This window comes from Nasonia vitripennis, chromosome 5, assembly GCF_009193385.2.
Source record: "Nasonia vitripennis strain AsymCx chromosome 5, Nvit_psr_1.1, whole genome shotgun sequence".
Lineage (NCBI taxonomy): Eukaryota > Metazoa > Arthropoda > Insecta > Hymenoptera > Pteromalidae > Nasonia > Nasonia vitripennis.
Window position 1 is genome coordinate 17,872,395 of NC_045761.1, and position 21,123 is coordinate 17,893,517.

Here is a 21,123-nt window from a genome sequence, read left to right on the forward strand (position 1 = left end):
GTATTGCCTCGTTTTGTGCTGCCATCTCGCGATAATTTACCATGATTCGTTTCTCGCGGGATTTTTGAATTACGCGTGCGCTTCCGTGTGCCATATTTCGAAAACATCAATGTTTTAATATTTATTTCGGATCTAGCATCGACCATCTTTTCTATTTTTCAGTGCATCACAAAACCAAGATTACGAGAGACTTGTATCAGTTCCGGAAATAAAAATACCCTGACCTCGATATTCTTGCTGCGTTTTCCTTCGCATGTTATTTTTGGTCGTTTTTTTCGCGAATCTGCGAGAATCGAAGCGAGCTCTTATTCGCTCTGTTGTACGCACTCTACAGTCAACCTTGACTCAGCGCAGCCCACTTGTTATACCTATGTAGTTTTCGACCGCGAGAGATACTCCTCGCGGTTTTATTAATAACAAGAAGCTAATGCCTCTTTGTTCGACTTATTGTTCTTGGAGAGCCGAAAGATTTCGGGATTAGTTTTAAATTAAGGAAATTCTGCAAAGAAAATGCGTGCGGAATCGTAGGAATGTCGTTGTCAACTGTTTATTCAGCTTTTCTTTTCACTAAATCGACCGCGCATCGTCGTATGATTCACTATATCAATATCGTATTTGTTTGTGCAAATAATCAAGTGATAAAGTTAATCAATATCGTATGCAAATTGCGCGCATTATCCGACTTGTTGATATTTCAACACTTGATCCAAGAATATAACTCACTCTACGCTTTGAAAAAAAATGCGATCTCTTATTTAATTATAATAACTCGTTCGATTGTACGCACTATCGAAAATCCTCTTATCGAGCGAGTTTTACGTAAATTATGCATAGCCGCCGGATAGAGATATAGCTTACGCAAACATACGTGCGGCGACTGCGCGTAAGTCGCATCTCATGCGAAACGAGCGTCAGCAAAACAGATTCGCTTTCGAAATTTGCCGCTCGCGCGAGACCGATGAACCGATCGACGAAACAATGTTTCTCATCTGCCACGTACCTACCTATATATAGGCATAGATATTATTGCTATGTCGCCGTTGCATGAAACCAAGTTATATGATAAGCGTGAGTCAATGCGGCGACTCGTGCGTTTAGGATTTTCCCGAGATGAAATTTATTAGAATTATTTTATTATTATTATTTTTTTTTTTTTTAAAGAATTTTTAGAAATATTGTATAGAAGATAAATCGTAGGCGTGAATTTTACGTAGTTAAGTAAACAATGATACGATCGATATCGGAAGTGGCTAATCATAGTTCTGGCAAATTACGTCGTAGTTGGAGTAAAAATTGATCAACCAACATTGCCTTGGTCGTCCCAGAAACCGCGGTGAAATGTATTTGAAATGCTGTCATTTAACGCCAGTTTCTGACCGCGTCACGATTTCAAACTATCAAAAAGCCGAAATTGGTACTTTCATATTGCCACAATTTCTTACGATTATTTTTCATTTAACTGTCGTTCTAAGCTTAATGGCCTAATTAATTATACTATCTATACGACTAAGAAAACAAACGCCAGCTGCGAAATTCTCGCAAAAATTACTTATACCCTGTAAAATCAAAACTCATCGCTCAACAGGGTTCGCCGGCCGTCAGTGTACAGCATTTTCCATTCCAACTCCACTACGACTCGCGCAGTAGTTATACTCAAAACTCGCGCAGCAACACCACACAGCGCGCACGCACTATAGCAAAACTTTATACGCGTACCTTATTCCCCCCCGCACCTCTCTTTCACCCCCCTCACTCTCTCTCTCTCTCTTTCTCTCTCTCTCTCTCTCTCTCTCTCACACACTCTCAGCTGCTGATACGCATCGCAGTCGTCGGCAAACTGCCCCCACCTCACGTCGGTGTGTTCGCCGCCGCTTGCTACGTCGCGGTGGTGTGTGCGGCCAGTGTTGACGTTCGCTCTCGGGTCAAAACAAAGCACAGCCGCTCGCGCGCCCCACAGCCACTCGCTCGCAGGACTCGCTCGAGCGCGCATCTCTCAGTCCGTCGTTTTTTTCTTTCCGTTCGAATTTTACCTAAGATATAGGTATAAGCTTGCGCTTCTCATCGCCCGGTCGAAAAACGCGAAAAAGTGCACGTACAGCGTGAACGAGTGCCGAAGGCATCGAAAGGAGCGCATAAGCATCGGTTGCCGAGCGTTATCCCTTTGTTTGACGCGCCCGCGCCTGCGTACGGATATCCTCGGCGACGCTCGGTTGTTGTTTTTATTTCCTCCACGACGCACTGCACCGCACCGAGACAGCAGCACAACAGCAGCACGGAGTTAAAGGGCCGGACGCAGCTTCCGCGCTCACGCTGAGCCGCCCGAGGGAGGACGGTCTCTCTTTGTGCAAGCTTCTCCTTTCTCCGAGAGAGAGAGAGAAGAAGGTAGGAAGGATGTCGTCCACGGGAAAATTCGCGTCCGACGAGACGCTCGGAGGTGAGTATTTTTCCGGGGCATTGCCTCGGCTCTCTGGCATTTTACAACGAAACAGCTGTCAAAGGAGCGTCGCTCTCTCTCTCTGATACTCGCGTGCATATACCTATATACGCTCGCGCGTATCGGCCATTTGGAGCGCGCCGCGACTCGCGCGCTATATATGCCGTGTGTGGATGTAAACACACCGAGAGACGGCGGCGCGCACACACATGCGCTCTTCGCGCGCGGTGTGTATTCCAGAAAGAGGCGATGACGACGGCATCGCGTACTGTTTTTTGCGTCGCGCGCGATATCGGGAATTCTGCTCTCTCTCTTTCTCTCTCTCACTCTCTCTCAATAGAAGACGCGTAATTCCAGTCACCTCTCTCTTTTTCTCTCTTCTTAAAACGATATTGCACAAAGTTACGCGAGAAGTGAGTCGTACTCCTTTGGCGATTTTTGCGAAAGTTCGGCTACTGCGCAATAATTCGGACGATTTTTCTGCCGTTATACACGCGGCGTACGTGCGCGTCTGCACACCTGCCCACCTCGGCTATACATAAGGCGTTATGCGCGTAGGTATAGTGCGAGTCGCCGCTCAAACAGCTGTCTTTTGTTTCTCTCCTCTCTCTTTCTCGCGCAGCTCGATTTGTACACTTATATACTGTGTCGTTGCAGCAGCGCCACTGCACAGTCTCGATTCTTCTGCTTGTTTTTTTCATTTTGTCGATCCTTTCTTCCTCCTCCTCTTCTTCTTCTCCTCGTTGACCTTCGACGGCGGCGTAGTTTTCTCTCCCTGCTCCGATTTTTATTTATCGGCGAAGCCTCGCTGGGAAATCGAACGAGTTTTCGCCTCCTCGCGCGACTTGATTGCATTTTTTCCCACCGCCTGCGGACACCCGTCCTCCTTCGATCAAAACTTTATCGATGCTGATTTTTCGATCGATCATTGCAGGAATCGTATATGTTAATGGCCAAGTGGCCGTTTACAACAGTTTTTTTCCGCGCAGTTTTCTTGCGAAAAAATCAATATTTCGCTGCGCTGTCCTGACCGGAATCTTCGCTTTAAAAAATAGCCGACGATGTGTCCGATAATTAACGACTCGGACGAGCGGCAGTTTAATCGAGCGTAAAGAAAGATTAAACTCTACGACGTCGAAAATAACGCGGCTGTTTACATTCCCGCTTATTCGGAGAATCATTCGGCTCTTCTTTATAACCGGGTCAGCTCCGTGGGCGTCGGGCGGAAGAACGCTCTTACAAATTGCGTCCTCCTAATTTTGTGGATCAATGAACTGACGCGCGCGCGCGCGCGTGTGTATTTTTTTCCTGCGTAGTATATACGTATGAAATCCCAAGTGTGTACGGGGGTCCGGAAGAAGAGGGTTGGGTTTGTTTTTCTCCTGCGCTTCTGCGCTACTTCGACTCCGTATCCGTAAGCACGCACTGTATACACTGAATTTATTTTTTCCTTACTCCGTGAGATTATACGCGTCGCCTTAAAATTTTTCTCTCGGAATAAAAATACAACAACAAACGAGCATCAACCTTGATTCCGACAAACAATGGAGATAGCGCGCGTATCGCGGGAAATACACAAAGTTTATCAATTATGCAGTCTTATTATAAGTTTCTTAATTCTCTCCCCCGTCAGTATCATTTGTCAGTCAGTCAAAACAGAGCGCGATCCTCTCCTTTCTCCCTCTTTCTCTCTCAACGGTGCGAATGTTTCTTTGTTTTGCTCGTCAATAATTGGATGGCAATAACTCTCTTTCCTCAGGGCGAGATAAGTATTTATAAAGTAGTTTATAATTTTAATTTAAAAACGATCGGCTTCTCGGGGTCCCAGCAGATAAGGACGAGGAGAAAAAAATTAAGCAACGCGATTTTGTTGCTGAAGACGCGCACGCCGGCATTGATACACAGAGAGAGAGAGAGAGAGAGAGAGAGAGAGAGAGAGAGAGAGAAAGAGATAAAAGGAGGCGTGAATCAGTAGGTGGATTTATTTTTAGGCCGCGTGTAGCCATGAGTGCGTGCCGCTGCGGCTGTAGTTCTGCTCTTTTATTCTGCAGTGTTATCTTCCTTTTTTATACTCGATGCGGCTCAATGTAAAATGCGACTTGATAGTCTTGTGTGGCCGCCGTCGCTTTGTGTGTAGACACGATCAACAGAGAGAAATTATGCGTTTTAGGTATTGCAAAAGATTGTGAATATACGAGCTTTATTCGCATAATTGAAATAAATTTTTCAAGCAATATTCACGTAGATCCCAGCCGAGCATCGAAGCATAACACTCGAGAGCGATATACATTGTATGTAATAAGGATGGGTGTGTGGTTTTAAACGCCGCCTTTTTCCGGCCGCTTGTCAACTGCGATATTCATCGCGTCATATTTATGTGAGCGGACACGCGTGCAGAGAGGGACAGAAATAAAAATAAAACTCGGCTCGCTAATTCCCGACAATCGATTCGCCATTAGCGCGGATTTGAATGCGCAGAATTATTGCTGATGAGGCGAGAAAACGAGAAAAATAAAGATAGTTAAGAAGATGAAAATTAGCAAAAAATCCATATAACAATCTAATTAAAGGTTAAATAAAAAGCCGCTACACTACAGTGCGCGCGCGGGTATACTCTTGTTACCTCTCGCTTATTACACACAAAATGCAAAAAGGCGCGCACGCGATTTCCTTCTCGCGAAGAAGATTAAATAAGGCGCGCACTCGTGAGGAAAAGGAAAACGCCCGCGTATAAGGAGCGCATCAGCCGAGGTCGCTCACGTCTTCTTACGGCTCTGCGGCTCCGAGAATACGACGCTGCGGCTCTCCTTTTAACTACTTATATATACCCACAGAGTATAGTAGTGGCCTTATAGACTTCTTCTTCGCTGTAATTTGTCAAATCGGAGGCTTAGTAGGTCTCGTTTTTTCGCTCCACCAGGAAGAACTTTTCGGAAAAAAGAAAGGAAACGACGAGGAGGAACGAAACTGAGAAAAGTACGTGCCTCGGCTGCTGCTACCTGGGAAGATGACTACCTGACTAGTCGCGCGAGCTAACGCAGGTTAAGGATTAACGCGTCCAGAGCTCGTTTGTCCTCTTGTACTTATTTATGACCCTCTGCGTTCTCTCGTAATCGCCGGTTCGTGCGCTTGTATGGATGGCATATGGGCAGGTGGGGTTTTAGCTCGATTGCGTATGAGTTTGCACAGCGAGGAATTCGATCGTGATTTTAATATACTTCAACAAATAGATAGAACAGTGTTAGAATCAACAATAATGTTTATCTGCATCGTAAAAAATAAAACACGATTAAGTAATTACTTTTTTATCAGCTCTTGCGTGTAAGCGATGACGTATAGCTTGTGTCCTCGGCGATAAGATAACTCTTTAAATAGGTCCTCTTTCTTTCGTGTAATACAATATGTCCAAACGTAAATAAAAAAGAGTATATATAAATAGCGCTTCAATCATTCAATGAAAAAGAGTAAGTAAGTGTATATAGTTAGAAAGACGAGTGTCGGAAAGCCACTTTGCACATATAGCACACATCTTTCGTACCGCATACGTGACCGTCTTCACGAGAGACTCTTCCAATCAGGAGATCGCGGACGTGTTATACACACACACACACACACACACACATGCATAGGACTGAAGGCAGCATCAGCGGCTACATTACATACAGCAATTGCACACGACAAAGGCTAGCGCAATTTTCGTGCCGAGATAAATCTCTTCTCATAAAAGTGCAAAACGATCGAGTTCGCAGTCAGCGCTTGTTCTCCGTTTTCCTCTGTGTATATAAGACTTTACGTCTTATGAGAGACATTATTATCAGCTTCTACGTGACGATCGGCAGGAATATTGATCGCACGTGCGGCTACTGTTGTGATGTACCATGAGTATACATAGAGGGATTGACTACTTTTCGCAGTTTTTTTCCGTCGAGACTTTATGGATGGAAAGTTTAAGAGGGTTTCACGGACAATGAATAATTCGAATTTCCCGCTTAAATTTATCGACTGAGAAAATGATGTTTTAATTTATATTCCATATAAATTCAGTCATTCAGCATAACAATCGGTAAAACAATTTCAGAGATAAGGGGAGGAACGACACAAGTCGTTTCGCATGCGAAAGTCCATTGAGAAATTTAATTGATCTAGCGCACGATTGACAGAAGCTGTATACGATCACGAAACGTCCTCGACTTTGACTCTCCAAGAGCGAGGCTATATACACACGACGTTTTTCCCGCAGATATGCCAACGCGGGTCACGCTTGAGAAGCCGCGAGTTGCTCTTTTTCTCGTCTCTATTAACCAACTTATGTCCTCTTCATACCCCACTATACACAATCCTTTTAATAATACACAGCGATATGCAGAAGCTGCCGGTGCATCCGACACACGTTTTTCCCTCCGAGATCGATACCCGATGCCACTGACCTTCCAACCCTTCATTATCGATATACCCACATCAGCTGCAGCATGCAGCGCTTGACATTTACCTCGTTTCGAACGAGAGAGCAGAGGCACGAGTGATGTTTACGCGGAAGATAACGAGAGAGCAACGACTTGCATGATGCGACGCTTTTTTTCGCGCTTACTTTGGCATCTTTTGCTCTTTTACTTGGCAGTCGCTCGCAAAGTTTCATTTGGGAGCTTTCCTAAATATTGGCGCCGGAATGATTTTCGCGCTCGGCTGACTGTGACACACGTGCGCGCATCGGAATGACAAAGCCCGACGAGAATAGCCCGAGCGTAAACATTGTCTCGCTTCTTTTTGTGCCCGCGCTGCACGAGTAGATTGGATCTCTCTCTCTCTCTCTCTCTCTCTCTCTCTCTCTCTCTCTCTCTCTCTCTCTCCGGAAGTTGCAGTCGGAAGAGTTTCATATTTAGGGTAATGTGGCGGATCCTTTGACAGACAGTTCGTGTGTGCACGTGTTACTAAATTTTCATGATTAATATACATTATTATGCGTAAAAAATTAGGGTGATTAAGGCAGTTCTTCCTAAATCTGGAATTATTTCTTGATCGCGTGCGTAACTTTTATTCACAACAATTTGGTTTGCAAATCTTTCGTATAATTGTAAAAAAAAACAACGAATAACAAGGACGTTAAAGCCCTAATTTTTTATACGTAAAGTTTTTGTTTGAGAGAAGGATTCGCAAGTGTTCATGTAATCAAAGACAATAGAAAAGTTATATATAATTGATGCGAATGAAAGAATGCGATGAAAATTTGTTGTATAATGAAACGAAAAAATTCCATGATTTACAAAGGAGATCTCGCCGAGTCACCCGACAAATCCATCCCACAATGGAAGAGCTACATTATGAAAAGTGAGAATATTACTCTCTTTCTTCTCTAAAAAATACAACAACCCTAGGATATCCGCAAGTGAATATCGATGATTATAATTTAAACGACGTCCTAAAGAAGCACAGGTCTCGCGTTTAATTCAACAATAATAATTATTGGAACCGTTTAACGAACGCTTGACGATCCGAGGGTTGAGGTGTAGTTATAGCGACAACATTAAAAAAAAAAAAAAAAAAATCGCCATAACATCTCTCGATAGAACAAAGTCAAACGAAAAAGACGAATCCTCACACATTGTTTATTTTTAAATTTCAGAGTCATGGGTATTGTGCCCAACGCCGGTGGACCGAGTGACTCCCTTGCCGTTCGGCAGTGGCGGAGAGGAGTACCTGCGGCTTCTGCGAGACGCCCAGAGGGACTCAACGCATTCCTCGGCCAGGCATTCGCTCGCCTCGTCCAGACGGGACACGCCACGGGACAGGTAAGAGTGAGAGAAAAAAGACGACGACCTTGGCCGCACCGCCACTTGTGTTATGATGTTATTATTAGTTAACCGCTTTCTCTCTGTTGTTCTCCTCTGCTTCGTGTCATTCCGAACGAAGATCGTTCGAGAGTAGTATGGCGAGTTCGATGATTTTTTTCTTTCGCTTCGCTTCGCTATAAATGAAAGGAATTTCCTTTGTCTCTTTCTCATTGCTGCAGTTGTGTGCGCAGCTGTACGAAGTCTACAGCATCTGGAGCATGATTTTAGAAAAAAAAAACTTCATTAGACGAGTCTCGGCGTAGAAACTATAACCAGATCTCGTGTCATATACATTTTGGTATTTTTGAAAGAAAGCAGTTGCGCACTTGATGTCACTGTTGCAGGTCGGTCGTGTAAGAGCTCTTTATAAATACGTAATGCGACGAACTCCACACGTGTGTCTGTGTATACTTAGGCGCATCGGCTTAATGCGCAGAAAGTAGGAGATAGCTTTGTGGCGACTGTCGCTCTTGATACACCTGTATAAGTAGCTTGTATGCGTGTGTGCGTGTGCGTGTGTGTAACGTACGTATAGCCGAGAGAGAGAGAGAGAGAGAGAGAGAGAGAGAGAGAGAGAGAGAGAGAGAGGCTTCTTATAGCTCTTGTAGCATAGATAGAGAGACTATAGATTGCCATCACCTATAAGTAGTGGAGCAGAGCTCGGAAAGTGGGCCGTGCTCGTGATGAGTCATTATTGAAGGAGCTGCGCAGCAGCGATGGGAAAGCTTGCACATCTGCACGAAATTCAAACTCGGGCTTTGCGTTGGGATTAGGCTAATGCTTCTGCTTTCTTTTACCTATTTTGTTTTGAAAAAAAAAAATTTTTTGTCGTGTAAGCCATGGTTAATATAGCGAATAATCAATGTTTCAGCCCCAAGAGCCCGCCCAACAGCCCCAACACGGAACTATCGACTGAGGACGAACTGAAAGGAGTCTTCATTAATCACACTTGTCACAAGGTTTGTTTAACACGGTATAACTCACTCTGAAATCGCCCGACGATGTTTAATGCAAAAACAACAGCCTTATTAACTACTCTCAGCGGTAGCCAGGAACGTTAATATCAAAGTTATTTTTGGCCAAGACTCGCCGCGTACGAAATTTCAATCGAATTTTATTTTGCATATACCGATTTAACGAAATATCAAAGCAAGTACACAAAAAGCTCGTTGTAGTTCACGTCGCTGGAGACAGCTTGATGAATTCATCCGCATCGTGTCGCAACGATAAAAAAGCTGCGGCTCACAAACTTTCGCTTTTCCACTCAAAGTCCATTTACACCAGTGTGTATACTTAGGCATGAATTCGCTTGAGCACGCCGCAAGAAGCATATAGTATATATCTATGTAATATGCACGCAACTACGAGTTTGAGTAGGATAATACGTGGGCGGCGCAGCTGCAGCGGCGCAGCCGAGGTGACTGCACTTTGCGCGCAATGTAAACACTGCGCTGCTACTGCAGGTAAATAGAGCGAAACTTGGCCTTATAGACGAATGTATTATGTACGGACTCGATGTGTCACTCATACTTTTTCTCAGTTCTGTAACTACGCGATATTATACCTTTAGCTTAATTGCGTAATATAACGATTGACTCATAAAACTCTAGGTAAAAAAGAGGGAGAAAAAGTCATTGTACGTAGATGTATCGTCAAGCGCATTGGATTGATAAATTCGAAGATCTCTTTTGTCCGCTGTCCCGGAGGAACAATGAGCCGAGCATAATCGTCGAATCAACTGGAACGAGACGTCGCGTTAGACATTTCCAAAAGCGGACTTTGTTACGTGCTTTCAACCGTACGCTAGCTCGTAACAATAATTAAAATAATAATATCTAGTCTGCTAAGAATAACCACTGCGCAGATCTATAAATACGCGACGCATTCGAATATTATTCAGCTCCAGCGCGGAAAAACAAGCGTCATAAAATTTGCAAACCGGTCTCCCTCTCTCTCTCTCTCTGTCTCTCTCTTGCGCGTAATGTACACCGAAAAGCAAAACAGAATATAAAGCCAAGCGCGCGTTCTCAGCCTCTTCTCGACAACTGGTTTACATCTCCTACGAGCGTTGGCTGCCTAGATCTAGGTAGCCGCGCGCTGCTGCCAGCCATTCTTTCCCATACAAGGCTCTTGAGATCAGTGACTCTCCTGCGAATGAGAGAGCCTTTCATTCGCGGCACACGCTCACGTGACACCAATAACGCGCGCGCGTATGCGCTTTTTTATGCAACGCTCGCGGAACTATCGATCTGCGAAAGCTTTTCTGTAGAGCTGAATCGTTAGATGTTTCGCAATTGTAAATTACGGGCTTATCGGCGCAACTATATAGAGCGATGATTAGTCACGTATTCTCTGTAAAGCTTTGACAACGTTGCATCAGAGCAGCTGTTTCAAGCTCGTCGAAATTTCGTCAGATGTTAGATCGAAGCATCTCGTTGATTTTGAATCCGGTTTGACACTCTATATCATCCAAGAGCTCTTGCGCAGATCTGCTTACCCCGGCGAGGAATTCAATCCTAGATGTCACTCGATATGCCTGCGTAGCGCGTTAAAGTGCGTAGTACGAATTATTCCGACGCGCCAAGGTAACCGCGGTAACAGCTGTTGCGAAGCTTTATCTGTTTTCGATAATTCTGTCGTTCGCTACACGTCATTGTTACACATTTCTTCAACTGCTAGGAAGCACTGGATCTGCGTAGTGTTTTCACGCGTCATTTTATTGCGTATCGCATCGACAATTGCTCCAATCGAATGTCGAACGTAAGCTCTGCGTCGGGTGTTGGAAAAGTGAAAAAATTGCGCGCATCGTCATATCGGCTGTTCTTATCCGTGATTCGAAAGAAAAAAACAACGTACAGCGTTGAAAAATTATCGATAGCACGAGACTAGAAATCTTCGAGTTTGTTTATATTCGAACACGCACGTGCGCATTTTTCCAAAGCAGCTCAGTTCGTCTGATTTTTCTGTAACTCGACAGCCTACGGATTATACAGTCTTCTTCACACTCACTAAAAGGTGTGAAAACATACAGCCTCGCCTCTATGAACACCTCTGATTCTTTTACAATTTATGTGGACACAGCCGCATTGTCCTTTCAAGCCTTGAGGGGAGACATCGTCGCAGTTGTAGCCGGAAGACACACTTGTCAAATAAAAGAAAATTATTTTTTCCGCTCGAAACAGTGAAAAGCTGAAATCGCCATCCGGAAATGAAAAATCTAAATAAGGCTAGTCATTGACCTTAAGATAAACGTATACAACGTGTATAAACTCGGCATTCGGTGCACCTGAGAGCCGATCGCGCGATATTGTCTCGAATTAAAGAGCGTTGCGTTGTAGAAAAGCCCGACTTTTTTCGAGGGAGAGAGAGAGAGAGAGAGAGAGAGAGAGAGAGAGAGAGAGAGAGAGAGAGAGAGAGAGAGAGAGACGCCACCACGCGAATCATCCATAGAGCCGCTGATAAACACGTGGTATTCGCGTCCTCTTCTTTTCTGCGTCGCACACAACTCGCTCGCGCCATGCCTGTACGCGTCGAAAGAAAACAAGTTTTATATACACCTATCTTTCCACGGCATTTACAACTGCGTCTTCCGTTCGTTTGTTTTCCAAATACGAAAATTTCCTCGGCATACTTGTTTCTGCATCGGGCTTATCCTGGAGTGATGAAATTTTTCCTGTAAATATAAACACGCGCTCGTGGCAGTAATTATTATCGGCGCAAAAATTGAGCAGCCAAGCGTCCAACGTCGCGCGAATGTTAATGCACTTGCAGAATGCTCGACCTTGACAGTGCGCCGTATAGTAGCGCCGACGATCTCCTACCGAGTCACTCACGCAGCGATTGATATCACGCGGATGACGCGAGCCGTCGCAATGAGCTGCTCTTCTTTTGATTTGGTTTTCTTATTTTCGTATCAGATCATTATGCTATGCAAAGAGACGTTCGGCTTATTGTAAACTTTACGTGATTCCTACCATTTGTTTATGTTAGTACAGTGTTTACGCTGCCCAGAACGTTAACGAGTTTATTCACCCACTAACGCGCTGCTCCGTACGCGATAAAACTTTCGTTTCTCTCCCTCTCCTGTTTTCCTTTCTTTCTAATCGAACGCGCACACTAAGTACACACTGTTGTTAATTTTCCCATGTTACGAATACATCCCGCTTTCTTCTTTGTCTCGCTGACAAACTGTCACACTCGTCTCCCTGGATTCGCCAATAGCGCAACGATTAAGATAAGCGCAAGCATTGAAAAGCGCATTGAAATAACTCAGTTAGTCCATTGTCCCACGGAGTGGCGTGGACGTTTGCTTGAAATAAGCTCGAGGCTGCCTTTGTTGTGAAAAGAGCGCGTGAGTCACTCCGCTGAAGAGCGACTCGTATGCGATAATATTTTTGTCCCGACTTCTTCTTCTCCGGGGATACGTGCGTAAATGGAACACGATCGCTTTTTATCGAGCTTCCCTTTCAAATCCTACGTAGTTCGCGATGTGTAATCGTACGATTATCGATAGCATAGGTGATGCGGAGATAAAAGGATTGTTTTTAAGCAATTTTTTTTTTCTTTATTATTATCATCGCTAGTCGCTAAGTCCCGAGGATTAGCGCGCGGTACGAACGTAAACAAAGACTTTTTATTTTCGTCGTGGGTGCGTCAGAGATCGTCGCGCAAAATCTTTGTCCTTTCTTGCGTCTCATACCTGTGCGTTTTTTGCCCAACTTTTTTCTCCCGAATAGCATCGACGCCTTGTATGATTTTGGTGATTTTGGTCTTGAATTTATGAAAGAAGAAAGTTCCGATCGCGCGCTACAGGCACAGCTTTCTATTCCATAACACACTTACGTTATCGCTTGGGAATGCGTGTAAGCAGTGTACAGATCCTTGAGTCGTTTTCTAACCCGAGCTGTTTCTCTTTATGTTACAGGACGTGGATCTGGACAAAAGCACGGACTGGATATACGAATGGAACACCAAGCCGGAGCCAATCGGACCTAAGTAAGTGTTTGCGTGGGGTATAGAAAAAAGTGCGTGTGTATAGCCCACGGTTTTTATCGATTCGCTCTATATTATATAATCCACCTATTGTGTAAATCTTACTCACGCTTTGTTTTTTTTTGTTTGCTCTCGTTACAGAGACTGGAAGTTGAAGCACCAGTTGGGCATGGGCAGACGGAAAACGTACAGCATAAGGACGGCGAAGGTTGGCAAGAACGGCCTCTTCTCCAAAGAGGTGCTCTACACGCTCTTCTTGACCAATATACTCTCGCTCATCATTGGAACTGGAATTGGGTAAGTCGACGTCGATTTCAATCGAGCACTCGTTATCGTTGGATGCCTCTTTCAATTGTTTAATTGTTGTTTTACCCTCTGTCTTGCAGAGTCTGGCTGACCAGGCGAGGACTCATGGTGTCCCGAGTGACCATCGAATGAAATTCGCGGACCGACCTCACACGCGCCAGATCTTTCGTTGGCTCCTGCAGAAACAAACGACTTTATCTCGACGACGGACAAACAGCCAGATAGAGAAAGAGAGAGAAAGAAATAGACACTGGCCGATCCCTAAACCCTCCCACACTCCCATATCCTCAGACACACCCATGCAGATTGCATAGGCCAAGACTGAGCGAAGCGTGTATACACTAAAGTTGCTGACCTCGACCGGAACAGTAAAAGGGCCCTCTGAAATGATGCGCACGAAATTCTACAATAAATCTGTAAAGATGTACGCGTACGACAATTTCATGCGATGAGCAAGATACGCAACAGGAAAAGCAAAAGCAAGTCTATATATAAACTATCCCTTGATTTTTTTGGTTAATTCTCTATCTCCTCGCCTTGTGTCATGGACACGCTGTCATTCTCTTAAGCGCTAATGACTTAAGCATTCGTCTAAGTTGATATTTAGTGAGAAAAATAATGTATAAACAACCAAAAAAAAAGTTATATATATATATATATATATATATATACACTGTGTACGACGAAAAAGACAGAAAACTGAGAGCGATAAAAAAGCTGAGACGGATTTTTACGATGGACCAGAGTAGTAGACTAGTTTAAAGGGAGGAGTTTTTGACGAGTCCGCCGAGATTTGCAAAATGAAGTAAAAAATATATATATATTAAAATACTTGTCCATTTTATACTGTTTCTAATGCGTTTCTATCTGCGATAGTTTTTAGCAAATAGCTTGCATAGTATTTATCTCTATACGATCTATATGGAAAGGAAGGAACAAATGAGATGAGCGGAGAAGCAAAGTTTCCCGACGAGAAAAAGGCTATCGAACAATGCACGTTGTGATTGAAGGGTGTTAGTCAAAATTAATCTATTATAGGTAATCGGTACTTTTTCTTAGCGACTTCAAATTTTAAGTCTTGTTGTTTTGAACTTGGAAAAAGAATGGCAAGCAATGTTGATAGCTTATTTTTCGTAGGGAAATGTAAAAGTATATATAGAGGAGGATACGAGGATATAAAGCGGAGGATTTGAGTGGCAATTTCGAAAAGTAGCTAAAGTTTTTATATTAGCTGTGCAAGGTATAAAACTTTCTTCGATGAGACGAGACATCCTGAGGGTTCCTAGACCAAATTTTTGTACTATCCAATTTTTCAACAATTTCAAGCAATGCCTTGTTGTTTCGCGAAAGCGCTCTTTTCACAGTGAAAATGCATATAAATGCCAAAATTTACGAATTTAAGATCCTCTGATCGACGGTTTTCTCTTCCTCCTGAATGTAAATTTTTATCAATAGTACCTGTTTGAATCAGTTTCGTCGACTATATTGAAATGTCTAGTGCCCAAAAGAATGTAAATACAAGACTAATTTTTGAAAGTGAAATTCGATAATTTTCAAGAATCAATTGAAATTATTTAAAGACTAATCGATCTCAAGCACGTGAAGAATGAAAAGAGAATTTGATTTGTCTGTGAATCGATGCAGTGAATTTTTTATGTTATGATTAATTTTTAATTTTAAGTTCAATCGACTTATCTAAGGCTTTTACACCATTTAGAAATTGATGTAATAGCACTATTTTATTTCTACAGAAAAAATAAAATAAAATAAAAAAATGCCACGTATTGAAGTACGTGATTTGTTTGTAACAATGAATGTATGTATACATATTTATAGCGATAATACTAACTATATCATAATTAATATTGTTTAAATGCTAGTTATTGTCATTTTATTCTTCCGTTAGTCAAGTATGGTGTCAAAGGGATTATATGAGCACTTTTTCAAGACACATTATATTTTGTCTCTGGATAGGATAAAAATGTTTATATTTATCCGAATTTATCAGTACCACGAAATAAAGCATTTTGTAAATCTATTCAATAAATTCTATGAATATTTCTTTAATGACAAGTGTACACTATGCTGGGCTATTTGAAAATTTCAACCAGAACTTGCAGAGACAAATTCATGTTTGACATGTCTACAATTTTTCTCAAAACTCTTATAAATCTCAACACTATCTTGCACAATGTATATTTAATAATCTCTTTTGGTACCTATTGGAAATATGGACTAAAGACAAACCAATCATAATTATATAAGCTTTCAGACAAAATCAAAGTGTTTTATAATTAACTTATTCATAATAAATATTTTTATCGTCATTATTCGAGAAGCTTTTTTGATTTCTTCATGCAAAAATCGCCACGAAAGTCCTATCAAGACTTCTTTTCCATTAATTCACAATGCTCATAATTCGTTAACAAAATTAATGGTTGGAACTTTACAATTCGACGCATTCAGGCACGACATAAAAATAATAAAATTGAATAATTTGAATGCTTTCGCGCCACAATATCGACGTCCGTCCTTCCTCGCGCGCATGCGTTATTCTGCTCCAAAAAAAGTCAATGCGTGTTCTCACTTCCGCTCGTCGGTCGTCCGCCCGTAGTTTTCTCTCGCGATTGCCGCTCACGGCAAGATGGTTGCCTCGTACGTGAATAACAGCCAACGATAAGACCTCGTGGGAGAGAGTCTTCGTGAAGAAGAGCTTATTTTAACTCATCGGCAGATCCGAGCAAGCACAGTCAAAATGACGGCGTTTCCCGGATCCATCGCTTTCGACGAGTTCGGCCGGCCGTTCATCATTCTTCGTGATCAGGACAAGCAAAAGCGTCTTACCGGCAACGATGCCATCAAGGTAAGCCCATAACCTCCTTCTCGCTCTTTCGATCGCGCTTTTTTCCGCGATTATCGTTTTGATCGTCGACGTTGAGACTTGGAAATCGTTGGGAAATTGTTAAGTGGGGTGCTACTTTTGCGTCCGATGCTTGTTATAAGGCTGTCACGATGCGTTTTACGTTTTCGCTGGAACGCACGTGATTCTGGAAAAAATGGCCGCTACGGCCTATCTGCGGCTGGAAATATAACTCGCGATCGAGTGTGATTACGTGTGTTAACGTTTTTCTCTATCGATCTCCAACTTTCATTTATTCATTAACGATAGCGGCAGTTTGGTTAGGTTCACGCTAACGAAATGAGTAATCCTTTTTTCGTTGCCGAGTAGCGCGCCCTCCGCCTTTCTTGTCGGGTCTTTCTCGACGACTTTATATTCTGACCATAAAAGGAAGTGCGTAAGATTGGATGTAGTCTTTCACAGAAAATAAGTATTTTCGCGATTGTTGTGCTTTCAGTCGATGACACTGAAGCACGTTTAAAATGCATATTATAAATTGAATTATTTTTAACAATTTATGCTTGAAAATGATGCTCCATATTGGGAAATATAGGTATTCCAATCAATGCATAGAACAATTTTCATTCATCACTCTAAAAAATACACACCTACTCGATAAAAAATGCACACATTTACAAGAATTGATTTGTTTCTTAATGTTGAATAGAGACCTTTTTTGTATTGGAGCTTAGCTTTCAATTGAAGATGTTTAACATTGCAGATAAATACATTCTAACTAGGGAATTTCTAATTTTACATTGTTCATTAGACAGTTAAAGATGCACTTATTACCCAATGATGACAACATGCCTTAGAGGAGGGTGAAAGTTGAAGAAATCAATTTACTTTTTATATGTACTTTTGTCTTTCATTAATGATTCAATTTTTTTTACTGTTAATGGAATTCAGAGTAATCATAACAAGTAATTTGAGGATTCAGCTTTTGCAGTGGCTCCTATGATCAATGATTATGAGATCTGAGGGTATCTTTTGTATCTTAATTTATTTATTTATGGAATAAAGAAGTGTTGAAAAAGTTAAATAAATTTTGAAAATTGAGTTACTCTGACTTTAATGACTTTGTCTGTTTACTTTCATGAATTCATTTTTGGTAGTTAAAGTTGAATATCCCATAGGTATAACTTCATACCTCTATTTGCTCAAGCACTGTGTGCTTTAAATCTAACCATTTGTATGTTTATTAAATTTTTTAATTTTTATTTCAGTCTCACATTACAGCTGCCCGTTCTATTGCCAACATACTTAAAACTTCTTTGGGACCAAAGGGTCTGGATAAATTGATGGTCAGTGGCGATGGTGATATAACAGTTACCAATGATGGTGCCACCATCTTGAAGGAAATGGACGTAGATCATGAAATTGCCAAGCTTTTGGTTCAGCTGTCACAGTCTCAGGATGATGAGATTGGTGATGGCACCACTGGTGTTGTGGTATTAGCTGGTGCTCTTCTTGAGCAAGCTGAGCAGCTGCTTGACAAAGGAATCCATCCCATAAGGATAGCTGATGGATTTGAATTAGCTGCACAGTGTGCTATTGATCACCTCAATGAAATCTCTGAGAGTTTTCCTGTGGATCCCAACAATCTTGAGCCACTGATCAAAGTTGCTATGACAACGCTTGGTTCTAAAATGTAAATATACATTTTTTTAGTTTTAGAAAATTTAATTAATAATTAATGCCCAATGATGACAAACTCTTGCAGAGGAGGGTAAAGGATTCGTAGTATAATTTTGCTTAAGCTTTTTTGTTTCAAGTCTCTTTAAAATATAGATAAAACCTAAATTTTTCTGAGATAAAAGTTACGATAAAAGTTTACTCATTTTGAGAAAGAGTCCTTTGCAGTGGCTCCAATGATCAAAGATTATGAGAGCTGAGGGCTCATATCAATGTATAACTATTATAATGTAGAATTATAAAAATGGAAATTTCACAGTTTCATTGATTTTCAGAGTCAACAAGTGTCACAGGCAAATGGCGGAAATTGCTGTCAATGCAGTTATGGCAGTAGCAGATTTAAAATCACGAGATGTGAATTTTGAACTCATTAAGGTTGAGGGAAAAGTCGGTGGTCGTTTAGAAGATACCATGTTAGTTCGTGGTGTTGTTATTGACAAAAACTTCAGCCATCCACAAATGCCAAAGGTAAAATAAGTACAAATTAATTATGCAAACTGTCTGTTGCTAAGCTGATATACTTCATCAGATTGGTGTTATGTCTTGCTAGATCAATGATGCTATTTGTTTTTTTATGGTGTAGTAGAGATATGTTGATAAGATAGTGTACTTTGGCTTCTCGGTATGCTATCTTGTTAGCATGCTCAAGTATTACACCGGTGAACGAAAGCATACAGCCCTTACATTTTATCTCTTAGTGTAAATAAATTGTTAACTAATTGAAACTTATTATAATTTTGTATTGTCTAGCCATCAATGACATATTGAATAAATCAATCCTTAATCAATTTTAGCGCCTGGAAAAAGTCAAACTGGCTATCTTGACTTGTCCGTTTGAACCCCCTAAACCCAAAACCAAGCATAAGCTCGACGTCACGTCTGTTGAAGACTACAAAGCATTAAGAAACTACGAAAGAGAAAAGTTCATCGACATGGTATCGCAAGTCAAAAAGGCTGGAGCAACTTTGGCTATCTGTCAGTGGGGTTTCGATGACGAAGCAAACCATCTTCTTCTGCAAAAGGAACTTCCAGCCGTCAGATGGGTCGGAGGTCCAGAAATCGAAGTAAGCCATGTTTTCTAATTTTTTAATGAAATGCCTTGCAAAATATCTTTGAATTGCCCAATGATGAAAAATTGCCTTAGAGGAGGGTGAAAATCGTGAAAATTGTTATACTTATTCTTGGAACTTTTGTCTTTCATCTTTGGGTTGAAACTTCGTTTCGACTTTAATGAAAAGCAAAAGTTTTGCTGAATAACGCATGACGAGGATCTGATTTTTGCAGTGGCTCCTGTGATCAATGATTATGAGAGCTGAGGGCTTAATTTTTATCTGCCATTTGAATATTTATTCAAGTATTTAATTTCCAAAAACTGATTATTTAACACTTGTTGTCCTCAGCTCATTGCCATCGCTACTGGTGGACGCATTGTTCCTCGTTTCGAAGAACTCACTCCGGAAAAACTTGGCTATGCAGGCGTAGTTAGAGAACTCAGCTTTGGCACCACTAAGGACAAGATGTTGGTGATAGAGGAATGCAAAAACTCGCGAGCTGTCACGATCTTTATCCGTGGTGGAAACAAGATGGTAAGATTAACATGTTGTGTAAACTTAATGTAACTAACAGCAAGGAGAATTCCAGTGGAACCTTCAATGTACCTATCTGTTCAGACACCTTGCAAAATTAACGAATTCGAGTTTTTATTTCGTTTAATAGCTCACTCTACTGTTAAACCAAGCTTGGATCCTACAAATTAGATATAAAAATAAAAATGTTTTTTCCCCCTTATGAATCGTAACTTACTTAAGTTAACCGGTTGAATGTTTTTATCTTGTTTACAGATCGTTGAGGAAGCCAAGCGTTCGATGCACGATGCTCTATGCACTGTGCGCAATCTTGTAGTAAAAGACCAGATTGTATACGGTGGCGGTGCAGCTGAAATCTCGTGTTCGCTTGCTTGCGCAGCCGGTGCCGATCAGATCAGCTCGCTCGAACAATATGCCTTCCGAGCGTTTGCTGACGCGCTCGAAGCCATCCCCATGGCTCTGGCCGAGAACTGCGGTCTACCCTCAATTAACTCCCTCTCAGAGGTGAAGGCCCGCCAGCTCGCCGACAAAAATCCTGCCCTTGGCATTGACTGCATGAATCGTGGTACATCGGGTAAGTTTTCATTTTATAAAATTTTTTTCTTCAAGAAGCTCTTGTGCAAGGAGAATTCCAGTGGTGCTATCAATGCACCTTACTGTTCAGACACCTTGCAAAATTAATGAATCTGAGTTATTCGATGTTTGATAATATCAATGTTATTGAACCTAATAGAGATTCAACATTACTTTTTTTTATGAAATTCAATTACCTAATCGTATTGTAAATTTGATGTTTCAGACATGAGAGTTCAAAATGTGATCGAATCACTCAAGAGCAAAACTCAACAGATTCTTCTGGCGACACAGTTGGTAAAGATGATCTTGAAGATCGACGACATTCGTTCGCCAGCTGACGCTGGATATTGATAAGCTTCACTCTTTTTTATTGTGAATATAACGTCATAAAATTGTTACAGAATGAAAATGAATATTTTTCGTGCATAATATTAATACGCTTCATTTGTACTTCTAATTTTTATAACACAAACTGCATATGCAGTCAAGTGCGCCTTTCACATTGGCGCGTGTCATCGTCAAAAATAATTTATACACAAATAAAAGTATTAAACTACAGTTACAGAATATTGCTTTATTCTGATTCCTGTAATATTTATTTGAAGTATCGCAAATGAGATTTGACTTAAATAAGTTTTTATACATTACAAAATTCAGAACAAAAGTGAATAAATTAACTAACAAAACTTTAATTTTATTATTTTATGAAATGTTGAGTAAATCAAAAAAAGACAGGTAATTAGAAATAATTACGCCACGAAATGTTTGCTTAGGTAAAAAGTGGGCTAAGTTGAAAAACGGCAAAAA

General features: G+C 41.5%; 2 protein-coding genes across 3 annotated transcripts; both read left to right on the forward strand.

Annotated features, from left to right (window-relative positions):
• Positions 1-1,148: 1,148 nt before the first annotated feature.
• On the forward strand, positions 1,149-15,890 carry LOC100120393 (BCL2/adenovirus E1B 19 kDa protein-interacting protein 3). Of its 2 annotated transcripts, XM_003424677.5 has the most exons (7): positions 1,847-2,434; positions 7,700-7,759; positions 8,055-8,220; positions 9,134-9,221; positions 13,187-13,257; positions 13,396-13,551; positions 13,641-15,890. In XM_003424677.5, exons 1-7 carry the CDS (start codon positions 2,392-2,394, stop codon positions 13,690-13,692), a joined length of 636 nt encoding a protein of 211 aa, XP_003424725.1. In that variant the 5' UTR covers positions 1,847-2,391; the 3' UTR covers positions 13,693-15,890. The 2 variants fall into 2 exon arrangements, with proteins under 2 accessions (XP_001605739.2, XP_003424725.1); XM_001605689.6 differs by lacking the exon at positions 7,700-7,759 and having other exon boundaries at positions 1,149-2,434.
• A 227-nt stretch (positions 15,891-16,117) lies between these two features.
• On the forward strand, positions 16,118-21,002 carry LOC100115898 (T-complex protein 1 subunit epsilon). The gene is made up of 7 exons (XM_001605708.6): positions 16,118-16,423; positions 17,686-18,110; positions 18,430-18,622; positions 18,949-19,218; positions 19,555-19,740; positions 19,996-20,314; positions 20,540-21,002. Exons 1-7 carry the CDS (start codon positions 16,316-16,318, stop codon positions 20,665-20,667), a joined length of 1,629 nt encoding a protein of 542 aa, XP_001605758.1. The 5' UTR covers positions 16,118-16,315; the 3' UTR covers positions 20,668-21,002.
• Positions 21,003-21,123: the final 121 nt, after the last annotated feature.

Excerpts from the sequence above, each read along its gene's own strand:
- LOC100120393 (XM_003424677.5), top strand. The coding sequence starts at position 2,392 with ATGTCGTCCACGGGAAAATTCGCGTCCGACGAGACGCTCGGAG. Across the intron at positions 7,760-8,054 it reads GAAGAGCTACATTATGAAAA|AGTCATGGGTATTGTGCCCA; the intron begins GTGAGAATATTA and ends TTTAAATTTCAG. Across the intron at positions 9,222-13,186 it reads TTAATCACACTTGTCACAAG|GACGTGGATCTGGACAAAAG; the intron begins GTTTGTTTAACA and ends TTTATGTTACAG.
- LOC100115898 (XM_001605708.6), top strand. The coding sequence starts at position 16,316 with ATGACGGCGTTTCCCGGATCCATCGCTTTCGACGAGTTCGGCCGGCCG. Across the intron at positions 16,424-17,685 it reads CCGGCAACGATGCCATCAAG|TCTCACATTACAGCTGCCCG; the intron begins GTAAGCCCATAA and ends TTTTTATTTCAG. Across the intron at positions 19,219-19,554 it reads TCGGAGGTCCAGAAATCGAA|CTCATTGCCATCGCTACTGG; the intron begins GTAAGCCATGTT and ends TGTTGTCCTCAG.